General features: G+C 37.4%; 1 protein-coding gene across 1 annotated transcript; it reads right to left on the reverse strand.

The window, feature by feature from the left end:
• Positions 1-2,336: 2,336 nt before the first annotated feature.
• slc17a6a (solute carrier family 17 member 6a) lies at positions 2,337-10,140 on the reverse strand (the record flags this gene model as incomplete). The annotated part of the gene is made up of 12 exons (XM_079450386.1): positions 2,337-2,684; positions 3,158-3,285; positions 3,497-3,607; positions 3,695-3,827; positions 4,610-4,759; positions 5,273-5,415; positions 5,637-5,723; positions 5,795-5,882; positions 7,300-7,414; positions 8,081-8,199; positions 8,399-8,654; positions 10,055-10,140. The coding sequence occupies 12 exons, from the start codon at positions 10,138-10,140 to the stop codon at positions 2,337-2,339; spliced, it is 1,764 nt and encodes a 587-aa protein (XP_079306512.1).
• Between the last annotated feature and the right edge of the window lie 6,384 nt (positions 10,141-16,524).

The raw sequence follows: 16,524 nt of genomic DNA on the forward strand, positions 1-16,524 counted from the left end.
CTCGGACCACATGTTAAGGTGCCTGCAGAACAGAGAAAGCTCTGAGGAGTCTTTGATGAATGAAGAAAATGGATTTTGGTTGTCTAAAAAAGCCAAGTCACTTCGAAATCAAGCCTTCCGTTTCTTTGAGATGTCCTGCAATGTTTCTCCTCTTTAATATGACCATTTAAAGAAAGAAAGAAATCAAATTGATCACAAGCAAAGCCAAAAACATTATAAAGAGAATTGGATGTTTCCCGAAGAAAGAGGTTTCAGAAATGTCCACAAGACAACAGACACGATTTGAAATCAATGCCCAAGATATTTTTAATGACTATATCATGCAAAAATAAACATCACACTCTATAAAGAACATCAACTCTTATCTTTTCAATACCAGAAAATTGCCTTTAAATGTTTGGTCCACCAGTCTCAAAAATGAACGTTAAGACACAATAACGTCTTGATTTGAATAATTGTATATAAAATGACAATAAGCAGTTCATACAGTATAACACTTTTTTGACATCAACAAATCGCTCTGTTTGACACAACAATAGAATATAACAATCACTTGTGCACTTCAGTCTCAGGCAAGAGGCCATGAAAAGAGCTTTAGGTTTGTGACATTCATCACACAATACACAAATTTAAAAAACATTTAGACATCTAGCTGAGTTTCGAAACTTAAAGCATGGCTCAGATTCCAACATTTGAAGATGTCTGTGAATCTTCAACCATGGACAACAGACATAACAACTTCAAGCTGATTGTGATGTTTCAATAAGAATTCCCCGTCCATTAAAATGACTCTGTAAACAGCTGGACACATTTCATGTGTAGATTTAGATAAATATATCAAAATGCATGATGTAACCAAAACATTATTGCGTATGTGTTCTTAATAAATGTGTTTTCATTTTAGAGCTGGTAAACTGAAAACAACATCAGTTGTGTCTGGACTAGATCAGTATCACTGCAAATCCTGCATACAAAGGTCCTGGTCATATTTCCCATCCTAAATACATAATAATTCGTTTTTTTTTAAATAATATTTATTATTGTAAGCTTTGTTATTTAGTTATTTGCAGTAGAATTTAACGAAGACAGGTTTTTATGATATTCACATATTAAAGCTTTCTAACACTTTTTTTTGCTTTGCATGGCAGCAGTTAAATACATTGCTGTGATCAGCAAATCCCCCTTTAGGATTTTTTGACCTTTCATATGAAATACCTCCTTTTGACATCACAATATATCTTGTAGATGGACAGCTTCACTTTTATAACGGTTTCTATGATACACTAAATATGGCCCGATAAGAACAGTAAGCACAGATATCACTAACCCAGCGGCACAGTCTCACAGAAACAGTAAATCCATGTAAAACACATACTTAAGATATTTTTTTCCAACTAACGTGTCGGTGCATCAAAGTATATCAGAAAATGTCTAGAATGAAACATTTTTTAATGAAGACCAGCTTAATACCACTGAAAATACAAGACTGTATTGCCAAGCAATGACGTTTCACGCGTTTGAATGGTTTGATGGTTAGCTGAATGAAATATGTTTTGTGCCACGATTTATACAAGATTGCACTTTAAAAAGTTCTCAAGTGTACTTTTAGGACATTTAAAGGTTCATCAATATATTTTACTTTATGCATGTTAGTACACATATTCAGTTATTATACGCTTTGTAAGATTGTGCTAGATTCTTTCTTGTTTGATGTCTATTTTGCTCTATCTTCTACATCTAAATCCCAAATAAAGGGACCAGTTTATAATGTGTAATATAGTACACGTACATAATGATAACCAGCACTCTTTGTAGTTTTGAGTTTATACTATATAATATAGTTAAAAACCCAAATTTTGCATATTTTCCAAGGGCTCTGTAAACCAGAGGAGACAAAATATCGTCCACGTGAAACAGTTGTTTCTTTTGAACAAAACTACGGATTAACCTACTCTAATCTGCTTCAGATCTATTAAACTCAACAACAACTCATCTACTAAATTCACACAGTGGACGACACCTAACTGAACCAAAACTAGAACCTGTGCTTTGAGTTAAGATATGTCTGTGCTGTATTGTCTGTTGATTAAATGCTATAAACCACAGTAATATCTGAACATAAATATTTTTGTTTAAATAAACATCTATTCCTACTCAAGTCTTTAAATTGATTTAGTCATATATATGTCTTCTAAATTCCTATGATAGGACTTTATATTCAGTATTTTCTAAGGATAGATTTTCTCTCTGAATACATTATGCACTTTCTCATGTACTCTTCCTACCCAATCATGATTTCCAAATTGGATTGGACTAAGACTCTCTGATTGAATTATCTATGAGTACCCGTCTCTTCTATACGCCTGTCCCGCTTCCTCTTGGACGTATTCCTCAGTTTTCTCCCAGCCTTTGGCCCATCCCCCGTTCAGCTGTGTCGTGGCCCCATATGTTTTGGCGGGGCCCCCAAGAGCACTCTGGGCCCCGAATGGTGCATGGCTCAGTGTGATGTCACCAGTCTCCTCTGCTAACTCGTCTTCATCGATGAAGCCACACTTCTCGTCGCTGGTCTCCTCCGGATCTGCCCAAGGCTGCTTCTCGCCTGAGGCGAAGATCCCATAAAACACCACTCCCCCGTAATGCACCAGCGAGGCGATCAGGAAGACGTTCTGCCACTCTTCTCGTGTCTGATGGCCAAAATGGAAAATTTGATAATACAGATTTTGTTATTTTCAGTGGGACGAATATTGAGCAGTTGATTGTCTTAGTGGCTATACCAAGAATCAAAAAGCAGTGCCTAGACTTGTAAAAGTAGTATACTTTCTATGTAATAGTTTGTTAAAAGTATGCACTATGCATCAATAAATATTTCTAAGAGTAGCATTCAACATTGCTATCACATCACATGGTACGTTTCCAAGTGGGATCCAGGTACCATCTTGGAAACAAAGATGGACGACCATTATGCTCCACTTCACATTTTGGAGAGCAGTATACCCATGCATAAAGAAAATAAGCATGCTGTTTACACTGTACAGCATATACATTTTATGAATGGTGTTTTTATTTGTAATTTGAAACATAGCCAGGCTCTATTGGTTTTGATAGTCATAACTACAAACTTGCTAGTAATAATGAGCATAACTTCATTTCAGCTCACCTTGTTTTTCGTCATGGCGCCTACAATGAGAGGGCAGACCATACCAGAGAGTGTGCCCACCCCGTTAGAAATACCCATTAGTATGCTGGCATACCTTGGCGCAATGTCTAGGTGGTTGACATTGAATCCTGAAAGAAAAAATAAAACAAGTTCAGAATTGTTTTCATACTCAGCACCCTGTACTTTGTCTACTGCAGATAAAGACAATTGGTCGTGTTACATGCATGCATTGTTGTACCATTGTACATATTTAATCTGCATTCTTGCATTACTGTGGTGGCTATCAATCTAAATGTCTAGGTTGACATATTCCCATATACTATGTTTTGTAACACTCACCTGAAATAGCAAAGCCGCTAAATCCAACTGCTAGCACCAGAAAAGAGATGGCCATACCTTTACTGTGAGAGAAACCCACCACCAACAGAAAAGTGGCCTCCATTCCAAACCCTACAAACAAAATGTTGACATGCATTTTCAATTCAGTGAAAAGGAATTGTGTGAGTTAAAAACAATTACAAATAATCACTTTCTCACCTCCACAGTTCATTATTTTCCTGACGTTTGTGGTGGATAGAATATTTTTCCTGCGCAGGAAGTCAGCAAGTTGACCGCCGATCGGCACTATGATGGTCATGACAAGATGGGGCAGAGCAGAGACCATTCCGACCTGACCGCACACAAATCACAAACAGATCTTACAATCAGAAGTGCTCAGGAATTCACCATCCAAGATTGCTCATCAAAAAAAATTATTCTGGAGTTATTAATGCAACCCTATTGAATATACTGTTATTTTCCCCATGTCTTATGACAAAACACCATCACTTTAGGCTATACATATTTAATATATGAACACTGTAGCAGGTGGGGAACGTTGTATAGCTTCAATTTCATTTCTAACACTAAAAAATATCAGTGGATCTAAAAAATATAAGTTAAATGTTGTCATTGACTACTTCAGTGAAGATCCGAAGAGTTTTCTCAAAAACTCCCAAAACACCTTCCAACTCAAATCTCTCTTGCTGCATGTATGAGCAGTTATGAGCGGCAGGATCAAAGCATTGGTTCAATTGCAACTGTCAGACCTGCAGGATTTATTTCAGTCGTTTTACTTAGAGGTCAAAGATCAATAAGAGTGTCAGGCTTTATTTATGTACACCACTATGAGCTGACATTTCTGAATGTCCAACATGAGAAACACAATCCAATATGGGTGACTCGATCCATGGGTAGTGACAGCAGTGAATTAGAGGTCAAATATAAAACAGAGTAATGATTCAAAGTGAATCCTTGCCAGAAAATATACATGTTCTGGGTAGGTTTACAGTCAAAAGTGTAATAACATGCAGATATGTAATCACAATGTAAAAACACACACACATACATGTATATATATATATATATATATATATATATATATACACATATACACAATAGTTGTTCTCTCACCTTACTGATTTCAAAGCCAAACACTTCCTCAAAGTACGCCGGTTGACTGATGAGCAGCAGGTAGAAGGTCCAGCTTCTGCAGAAATTGGCCACAATGATTGCATAGACCGGCATAGAGGTAAAGAACTTCCTCCAGGGTGTCTTGAATTTCTGTAACAAAAAACGTTACATATTGTTTGAGTTTGGTATCTATATTGAGGTCTTATGTTCTCGATTTGAAGACCTCTTGAAATGAAATGAAATTGCTGACCAACAAACAGAACACACTGCTCATCTCCCAGAGATTTGTTGCTCATTAACAATCAGCCCGTTTCTGGAAGTAGACGGGACGTAAGGAATACTGTTTCCGGGTCCAAGCCTCCAATGGATTGAGGCGACTACTTAAGCTACAGCAACTACAGTTTTTGTACTCACAGTCTAACGGAATCTCTGACATTAATATATATAAAAAAATTAACCGCTGTCTGGACATCTGATGTTTCGTTATGGAGACAAAAATTAGGGATGGTGTTTTTGACATTTTACAGCAAACTATTAGTGTACATCAGCATTGTTTATGTTTGCCTATGGCTTCCGATAGATTGTTTAGACCCAGAAGCAATGGTGCATGACGTCATTCTTAAAAAGCGGATTTACAAGCAGAAATCACATTGGAGAACGTACCTCAGCTGCCCCAAGCAGATTGGCACTTTCTCCAATGCTCTCCTCTATGTAGGTTCTCTCTTCTTCTGTAATGGTGGGATGATCTGCTGGGCTCTCATAGGACACAAGAATCCAAAACATGTACCAGACCATCCCAAAACACCCTGTAACCCGACAGAGAGTCAAAGAATAATTCAACCCGACCTAGAAGTCTAAGCACTGACATGAAAAGTCAAAGAATTGATTGAAACAATATCGTTCTTTAAAATGTCTTTGTAGAAGAAAGTCACATACAGGTTGATTGAATGATGACTGAATGTTTATCATCATTTAACATCAGATACATATGTTCTACTGTACATAAGCATGTAATGATTCCACCCACCATATATATAGAAGACAGAAGACCAGCCTGAGTACTGCACTAATATTCCAGCCAGCGGCATAGCGATCACAGCACCAGCATATGAACCTGAATAATAACAGGTTTTTTTTAGGTTTTGATAGGTGTGTGTAGACTATCACTGGGTGTAAAGTATTTACCACAAAAAGAGGTGGTTGCCAAGCGACTTCTCTCCATGGGTGGAGCCCACTTGCTCCAAATCCCATGGCATGCTGGGTAGGTCACACCCTGAACACAGAGAGACATTTTTTGTAACCCAAATATTGTACAGTTATTATTTTTATAATGCCTTTAAACACGTTGTTATTAAATTACTTCATTGTTAAAAGATTCTGTATAAATTACAGTACGATTAGCAGCAGTTTGCCGGTAACTTACTGTAGATTTCCATTTATGTAATTTACTGGCAACAGTTTGTTCAAAGATAAATGAACATTAACCTTACAGAAAAAAACTATAAAATAACAGCCTCATGCGAAGCATTCTGGGAACCAAAATTGGAAAAAAAGTTTTTTGCGGATTTCCGTTTCCCAGAATGCTTTGCATGAGGCTGTTATTTGATCATCTTTTACTGCAAAGATAAAGACTTGTTAATGTTTAATATTTATGTATCTTTGAACAAACTGTTAACAATAAATTAGACAAATATAAATCTACAGTAATTTACAGGCAACTACAGCAAAAACGTTTACAGCGTTTGATTTATTTTATAAATGTCATTCATAATTAATAATGCATTCTTTTCTTGCTGGAGAATATCAAAATGCTGTTTAAAGAAAGAAAACATAAAAATTGCTTTCATGGGGGTCATGAACACAGACACAAAAGCGACCCGAGTGTTTAAACAAATGAAAACTAACACATACAATTACTTCTCAAATAAGGATTAATGATCCATGCAGAGTCGAGCAAACCAAATCTGATTCACCCACAAACACACTAATGTCGCCCATTAAATCTACATTAGCAGCTAATTGTCACACAATCAGTCCCATATAGACACAAATTGCACGATGCTGCATAGGACAGCAGAATCTAATGTCAACACACAAAACACAGGCTACTTCGGTTACAATAAAACCTCAAATGGGATTTGATTCATCTACAGTAAACACTCTTAGGAAACTAAACAATCACGCTGAATAGCAGACGGCCATCACGCAGGTAAAGGGAGACAGCTGCTATAGTATTTCAGTGTTCGTCGTGTTGTTTGAGAATGAGATGATGTCAGGATGCAAGCTTTATTCTCCGGATCTGTCAATCCTGCAGGGTTTTAAGGGAGCTTGTTTAACAAAGCCTGTCTGTCTATTTTACAGTGGGATTGGAAACCTGAACCTGACACCCACCCAGCATCCTAACGCTTAATTCTGATTATAAATTGGATTTCTAAGCATATGGATGCATTTTAAATGATATAAAAAGGCAATTTCGGGGATCAAATAAAATAAAAGTTTGTTCGGAATAAATGACATACTGTATGTCCCCACGGTGTATAACCATGACCACAACGTATAAGTCCATGAACAGTCATGCCATGCATTTTTTACTTTTCACGAAGCTACAATCATCGTGCATTTTGGAAAGGACGGAGTGTTGACAGATTCTTTTCATTACTGGTTGAAAGAGGAAAAGAAGAAAGTCGTACCTCGACCAGACCCTGCAGTATCCTCACAAAGATGACGCAGCCGTAGTGCGCGCGCGCAGCAGATGGGATGAACATGTTGAGCGTTGATGTGAGCAGAATGGCGAGACCAAACACCCTCGAATTAAAAGAAAGACAAATCGCATTTACTAACGAACATCATCTCTCTTTCAAATAGAATAGCATACAATGCAAAATCGTTTTTTATTTCGTTTTTTGTTTAATATGATATGTTGTGTGTCGTCATAACGTGAACTTTCTAACATCAATCTAAGTGTCTTAAAATGAACGTGATTGGGTTTTCTGGAATGTCTGATATTGCTCATATCTTACAGACATAACGTGCGTCGGCTACTCAACAGTAAAATACAAAGTATTTGTTATTTTTCCGTTCTTGTTTACACCAGTCCAGTTTAGATGGTTTTTGAAGGCCATGTCTCACATCACGTGTGCGGGCGCTTTATCTGGTTGCCATGAACCCTGAATACAGAAGAGCAGACATGCTTTCCTCTGGAGACCTCATTAGCGCAGACTGCACGTGTTTCACGCATTCTTTTTTTCTAAGCTCCTTTGTTCACTATAGATTTTCCTTATGTTTGGAAAAATAGTAGGTGGACGGAACAATTTCTGGTTATCTTGTTATTATCAAGCGTATAAAAGTGTAAAAAAATACCCCATAAACATGTAAAACAAATAAAGATGAATTAATAGGCTATATGTTAGTATAAATAAATCAACAAATTAAAAAAATCAACATTTCGTTTTTTTGCCTAATGTAAATTACCTGTTGGCCGCCAGCCGTGAGGATATATATCCTCCAGGGATCTGTGTCACTATATAACCCCAGAAAAACGACCCGTGGATCATTCCCACCGTCTCAGGGTCCCAGTTAAATTTAGCTTTCTGGGAAAATAGGCATACAAGAACACATAGATTAGCTATCTTTAAGCGCATGCGAATGAAAGCATTTTCTTACTAGTTTAAACATTTGAAGAGTTTAAATCATGAACAGAATCGTGGTCAGATGGTGATGATGCGACATGAGGGAGGGGCATTCACACGAAGAGGAGGGTTTTCCGCAGGTTATCTGCCCCTCACTCACCTCTTTGATTATGATCTTGCCACCCCTGTGAATGGTGCTGTTGTTGACCATGTCGACGATAGCGACTCCGAGGTTACAGCGGATGCCGAATGAGATGCAGAAGCCGAGGCCGCTCATGATGGCGATGATGTACCGGCGCGGGAGACCGAAGCACGTGCAGTCGCACAGGGGCGCTTTCTTCTCCGTTATCTGCGTGGGCCGCCCATCTTCCGTCAACTCGATAACCTCACCCGTCTTCTGCTTTTTTTCCATCACCCTATGAAAATACAGGTTACGTTATGCAACGTGTATGGTTATGAAAATCAAAAGTTAGAAGAAAAGAGAGAGAGAGAGAGAGAGAGAGCATTCTTTACAAGTTTTATTATGCTGGCACGTATAATAGGCTTTGTTACCAAATAGCCTACAATGGAAATTAGACGTGCGTGTTGTTTACGGGATTAAAACTGTGTACATGCTTCATTTGTGTCTTTGTGTAGATCATTTGTTTCAAAAACTGATTCTTTTCTCAATGATTTAACCAAAGGCGCTGGTGGTGTTTCTGTCCGGCATCATCATCTTCCCTTATCTCTGTTCTGAACTGTCTGATCACGACTTTGAAAACGGAGTTATTTGCACCGCATTGCAGCATTTTTGTCACTTACATCCTCGTCTAAGTATTTAGATTATCACAGATAAACACAGACGTGGACATATCTCGATAGACTATAAGCTATTAAAGATTTTTTCTATTTTGTGTTAATGAAGACTAATCTTTCTGACTACCTTAGACATAAAAACAACTAAATAATACAAACAAAATTGAATTTGATGCTTTATTGCGTTTATTTGATTGTTTTATTGTTGGTTGTGATAAATAGATGTGCTGCTGCGTATCACATCGTAGTGACATTTATTTATTTATTTTTTACTGGGATGTTAAACATCCACTCCTCTATTCTAGGTGATTCACAATCTTTTACGCAAAATGTCATATGTAGATAATTGGAATGCATTTATCCATAACAAATGATCTGCATGTAAAATACTGTAAGTACTGTTTTCGTACAACGAAAAGAATGTAAAAGAATTACCAAATTATTTCAAATATGAGTAAACGAAAAAAGCAGTGAAAACACATTTGTCAATATATGTGCGTCAGTTGTAACCTGTAAATATAGCCTAATTGTGAAATGTATAGCCTAAATGTTTTTTTTTTCATTAATTCGGGGCCGACAATAAAATAATATATTATTGTTTTCTATTTTATTATTATTATTATTAAATTATAGCGATATATTTCAAGCTTGTCGTGTCACGATTTTCTTTTCATGAATTATTAATTTACCGCTGTGGGCAGAGGATGAATCCTCGGAGGAATTCTTTCATCTCCAGATCTACACATGATCACATCACGATCTTTACGACACACATTAATTTCTTATGTACATTATACTAACGAAAAAAACCTAAAAAGATGCAAAGACACCATCACAATTATGTATTTTTATGAATTATTTATTATTTTGTAGTTATACGAAGAATATAGAGAATGTGTATATCATAGAACCATTATATTAATCACTTACATCGAATTAATAAATATCGAATATTGATGTAAATAGTGCAATATTTCATATTTGTATCCATCGTGATTTTGTAAAAGGAACTGACTGATACCTGTGCATGTGTCCAAGGGTTTTCCCCGCCAGATTCCTCAGTCTCTCCTTACCGGGGGCCAAAACTCGATCCTTCATCGTATCCATCTCCAAAGACGATATTCCACTTGATAATAATAATAATAATATTTAATTTGAAATGGCTACAAGGTATTTCAGCATATTCCTTAAGTATGGGAGACCGGGCGGTGCTTCTTTGACCAAACGAAAAATCGGATTTTGCTTTTAATCCTTAACATTCGACCTTTAAAAGCCCCCAAAATGCAGTCAAATAAAATATTGTTTTCCAGTCACTGAAATGTCCTTTAAAAATCCTTTTCCTTCGACCTCTGGAATTCCTCCCTTTTCCATTTTCTCGAGATAATTTTACCCATAAACGGGACGAGAAAAAGATACTCCCATAGAATTCATTTATTTAAAAAGCCAGAAAACAAGAAAATATGCAGGTACTGCAAAGAAAGAGACGGAGAAAATAAATTTGGATAGGATAGGTTGAAGCCTACGCTAGATGCCGGAGATCTTTCAGTACCGTGGACAGGGAACGCGCGCGTCAGTCCAGCTGTTCCGTGAACCCGCACACAGTGAGGGAGCTGCGCGTTCCACACCTGCGCGCTCCCATCAATCACTTATGAACTGCTAAAAGGACATGCATTGAAAGCTAGCAGAAACAAAGATCCATTGACAAATATGTGTGGCAGTTAAATATTTCTCCCATTTAAATTTCATTTAATGACTTTGTGACGTGAGCTAGGCTTCAAATAGCTTTCATTTAAGCAATCGTTTACGACCTCTTCGGCTCAATGGAACAATACATACAATATGACTAGTTCTATTAATACAATATGAAGTGTTTGAGTCAGTTGATTTTCGATTCATATTAAAATAGTTCATGAAAATGACCACGCCAAACAGTTGCCCAAATCTGACCACGCGTGGGAGCTCTAGGGCTGAAAAACACAAGCCTTCAATAGATCGCTCTTAAAATTGTTCATATGTGATTGTTTTATTATTATTTCTACATGCGTTTTCCCAGAATAAAATAATCTGCTTTCAGGGTCAATTAGGCATTGTGGCTATGTTAATGTGGTGATAATAGCCTACATTAAAACCTTGCACCTGAACTCAAGGTTACTACCTTTGAGAGCCCTGTAAATGATGCCAGCGATTGTTGTTGGCCGGAATATTTCGGAGTAGAATTCTCCCTTTTGGAAGGAATCCATCGAATGTGATAAGTCGTTTATTTCATTTGTTTGAATGTTTTGTCTGGTTTTTAAATAAGAATTGGAGGAAGATGGTATACAGTAGGCTATGTGATGACGTCGTGACGAGCTCCGATTTACATGCAGTCGTCTGTGTGATTCAGTCAACAATGGGTATCCGATATATGATTGATCGAAAAAAGGGTTTATTTTCATCATTGTGATACTCTGTTTTTTGTTTAGTGCGAGTGCTTGATAGATACAGTATATATAGCAGTATCCACCGTAAACTTCATGTATCCATATCAAAAAATTACTTTGAATTAAGTATGACAACACAGAAATACAATTATAAACCTTTCCAGGACTAAATATAATAGCTGAAAAGAACTTACTATTCAAATTAAATGTTATCTGTCGTTTTGATGTTAGGATGGTACTTCAAAACACAGCCTATTAAAGTAGTTTCTAAATAACTTACCATCCATTCCAGTGGGCGATGAAACTGCCTCCCAAGCCTTTCTTTGGTATTTATGTCTTTATTCAGGGGCTCATAAATCACCTTTTCTCTACCTCAATAATTAGCAATGAACTTTAATTATATAACTCGACGCAAATTATATACTTTATACGTAAAAAGTCCGGGCGTTTCTCTGACCCATGTGTACCGACATTTTGGATACAGAGCAGTTTGGCGACACCAATGGCGAGCGGAGGAAAGGGTCCAGTTAAATAATTTAAATGGAAATTGCTCAAAAATCACTGTTGCCACATACACCCAAAAACACTTTAAATCCGCATTTTGCAGGTAAACAATAATATAAATAAATAAATAAAAAATGAAGCATTTTTTTATGAAAATTTAAATGTCAAAAGATTGACCAATAAAATAAAATTAAGACCAGGTTCACACAATTCCAGCCAATCAAATTAAAGAAGACAGACATTTAGCCAATCAATTTCATTGCAGTGATAGGAAAAGCCATGCTTCCGAATGACAGAGCCTAGGGATGTCATGTATACTGAAAAGGGCAACGAGCCAAGCACTGAGCCCTGAGGCACTCCTTTAAAACGATTTTGGGACTTTCCAGGATACTCTACATCACATTCTTGAGAGGTAAGACCTGAACCATTGTAGCACCATTCCAGAGACCCTCATAGCCTTGAGGGTCGACAGGAGGATGTGGTGGTTAACGGTGTCAAAGGCAGGAGATAGATCCAGTAGGATAAGTAGAGATAAGTTTTGAGGCAGCTCTTGCCAGTGGCAGGGCTTCAGTGACAGAGAGCAACGCAGTCTCAGTGGAAGGACTACTCTGAACTGGTTGCTGTCCATGAGGTTGTTCTCAGTGAGTAACGAGGAGTGCTGGTTACATACAACACGCTCAAGAGTTTTAGCAATGAAGGGGAGGAGAGATACCAGTCTGTAGTTTTCTAACAGTGCAGGATTAAGAGTAGGTTTCTTCAGTAGTGGGGTAATACGGGCCTCTTTAATGACTGTGGGAAATGTACGTACTGTTGAGAGACGAGTTTATAATGTGGGTCAGAGCAAGAATAACCGATGGAAAGATGGCCTGGAGGAGATTTACATTTAGGCATTTGGCAGACGCTTTTATCCAAAGCGACTTACATTGTAATATCCTATACAGGTATCTGCAATCCCCTGAGATCGAATACCACAACCTTGTGTTGTTAACGCAATGCTCTTACCACTGAGTTACAGGAAAGCCTTGCGTGGGGATGGGGCGGGGGAGATGAGTGGGGATGGGATCTAGCGAACAGGTAGTTTGGTGGTTAGAAGACATGACCTTGTAAACGTCATCTTCAGATAGGAGAGAGAAGGAGGGGAGCAAGAATGTGTCTGGGGTTCGGGCGTGTTCAAGAGGTGGCAGAAAACTGACTGCTGATGATAGTGGTTTTCTTTATGAAGAAAGATGCAAAATCACCAGCTGTTAAGTCTGTTGGGGGGTACGCTGGCAAAAAAAGAGTAGAGAAGATTTTATAGAGAGTACAAGAGTCAGGCGAGTTGTTTATTTTAGTGTTGTAGAAATTAGTTTTTGCAGAGGAGACATCAGCAGAGAAAGAAGAGAGGAGCGACTGATAGAGACGGAGGTCAGTAGGTTCTTTAGATTTGCGCCACTTTCTCTCAGCAGACCTGAGTGTGGCACGATGCTCACAGAGAAAATCAGAAGGGGGCAGAAAGGGTGCACAAGATGGCCTGGATGTAAGAGGGCATAAGCTGTCTAAGCAGGAGGTAAGTGTGGAGCAAATGAATGTCGGTGACACTGTTGGTATTCAAGAGAGAGAACTGTTCAGAGGGAGGGAGTGTGGCAGAGACCGCAGAGGATAAACGGGAGGAGAGAGTGTTTGTAGGTTGTGCCGGAATGTGACCAGCATGTGTATGTCGAGATCAAGAGTGATTATAAAATGATCATGTGCAGCGGAGTGACCTGGGAGTGATGACTATAGCAGTATGGTGTGTAGACAAGATTTAGTTGATTACCAGATTCATTGGTTGCTGAAGTGAGAACTCGCTGTATGTCGATATGTATTTAATGACATTGCTGATTGTGTAGGCTGTATATTTAACCTCTAATTTGTTACTTTAAAAATCTACTTTTACTTTGCAATGAATCAGCTTTATTTTGAACGGTTGCTGATGTGGTTATATTAATGGAGACTCCTTTAATTGTAGAAACTTTTCATAACCTTTTATCACTTCAGTACACATTAACCATGATCATGATGAAGGTCTGCTGTGACAGAGGCATAGAATGAAACATTAGGCCCACAGTTACATGTCCAATATGTCGTGTAATATATTAATTTTGAATGAATGTATTTAAAAAATGATTTTCATTTTTTGGTTTGATTTGTTAGCTAAAGGCCGTGGCTTTCCAAATGTTAAAAGAGCTGAAAACGGCCTATCCAGAAAGGCTCATTGTAATTTGTAAGGCTCAAGTTCTTTCAATGCTAAACTGAGGAGGCTGAGAAACAGTAAAATATTTTTAAGGAACACTAGGTTTTTAATGTATTTTTATGTAAATGGATTTAAAGTTATAATTTCAATATGTGATTAGTAAGCCATAGTTCCCATTGGGTGTCACCTAATAAATCCTTGGGAACCTGCAAAAATTAAAAATGAGTTTTAAGTCTGGCTCTCTAACCATTAGACAAAAATCTTTGACCCGGTGCATCAAATATTCCCTAATAAGTGATAAAAATATACTTCACTATTAACATCCTTTAACTGTTGGAAATTTTAAGGTGTGCATATTCATCCTGTTATATTCGCAGATCCTTTAATAACCTCAATTCAAATTATATACAGTATTGAATATAAATACACTAAACTTTACATTTACATTTATTAATTTGGCAGACGCTTTTATCCAAAGCGACTTACAAGTAGTTTTTTTTACAGTGGCACATTACTGCAGAGCAATCAGGAGTAAGGTGCCTTGCTCAAGGGCACTTCAGTCATGACCTGCTGGCACTGAGATTCAAACCGGCAACCTTCTGATCACAAGACCAACGCTCTAACCACCAGGCTACTATTATGATTCACCATGGCAACGGCACCAAAAAAACTAACATGGCGGCAGAAAGCTATCAGTCGGGATCAGTGAGACGTCATGGTGAGATGTCATGGTGTATAGGACACCTGTATTTATTTTGGGAACCTTCCTGTTGTTTGAACTAACCGCAGCCGTGACATGTTGCCACTCCACACATTTAATTTTGTTAGTTATGCCTTTTCTTTGGTCTACCTCACTCACAAGAACCTCTGTTTCTCTGTCAGTGAAATTTATTTTCTTTATCTCGGTTTAATTTCCTGCCATTGTAATTATGAAGAACTATTTGCCAGCTCACATTAATATGCATGGATGTTCATGAGGTGATTGAAATATGACTTATATGGTTCAATATGGGCCCATCGAACAAGCCAATTGATACTCACAACATGCTCAATCTTTCCGACGCTCATTTATCCTCACATTACCTTAAGAGATCTTCTGTCTGCAGCTAGGCTATACTCTTTACGATTATAATTGTGGATGATTTTCTACTTCCGTGTTGTCTAAATAAGATTTATATCATTGAAGCCCAAATATCAATAATACAATAAAAAATATAGAAATTTTGCCCAGTATGAGTTGCAGTTGACAGTGTAGATTGTGTGATTCACACAATTCACTTTTTAACTAAAAAGTTTGTAGGCCTACCTATTTTATGATGTGTAGGCCTAATGTAAGGGAATTTAATATCATTTTCCTCCATAGTTATTTAAATGGGCCTAAATTAAAGCCCTACTGCTTTTGATAATTGTATCACTACGGAACAATATCAAAATCTAAGTATTAAAATAGCACATGTCAATTATTTCTTCATGCCTTAAAATGACCTCTCGGACCGTTGGTTATACATAAGTACATAGATGCATTATTCGATGTGTGAACAGTAGCGATCATTCAGTTCCGATTCTGCGTCATCCTGACATATCTACGGCTCAAAGCCGTTAACGTGATTGGTTACAGGGCTGTGATGTCCGTAACAGAGTCAGTTTCAAACTGCATTTTTTAAACTGTCTTTGATAAACTACAGTTTCATGTTGAAAATACTCTGCATTGGTTTAAAGTTATGAATTTGCACACAGTTTATCTCAAATAAAGTTAGAAACACTGCATAGATATATAAACAACTTTAAAAACTTTATTTTCACCACATGGACAACATTGAAGAATTCTATGTAGCCGAATTCTGTCACCATTGACTCCCATAGTAAATATGTTTGGTTACTGACATTGCTCCAAATATCTTCCTTTGTGTTCAGCAGAACAAAGACATTTATGCAGGTTTGGAACAACTTGAGGGTGAGTAAATGATAACAGAAATTACATTTTTGGTAAGTACTTCAATGATGCGAATAGTGTCATATTTTATACTGCAAACAGTTCAAGCATTTCAACATTAACTGTAACTTCAGTTAGTTGTAATGGGTGACTCTCTTTCTATAGCTTTATACAATCTTTATCTTGTCTAATAAACAAAAGTCACAGCCTTTAAAATCAACTCAGATTTTTGGTGAATAAACAAAAGCTGCAAGTTTCCTCTTGATCTTTTTAAACAAAATCATAATCTTACTGTTGTGAATTGGGAAAGGTAAGGAGCCCGTTTTTAACAATGGAGTGTTTATGTACTGTGAAACCACCAAACGTTCCATCAGATCTGTTTCTAGTGTGCAGTATCCCCTAATCTCCTTTCTCCGGTCCCT

The sequence above is a fragment of the Barbatula barbatula genome, assembly GCF_947034865.1.
Source record: "Barbatula barbatula genome assembly, chromosome: 25".
NCBI classification, from domain to species: domain Eukaryota; kingdom Metazoa; phylum Chordata; class Actinopteri; order Cypriniformes; family Nemacheilidae; genus Barbatula; species Barbatula barbatula.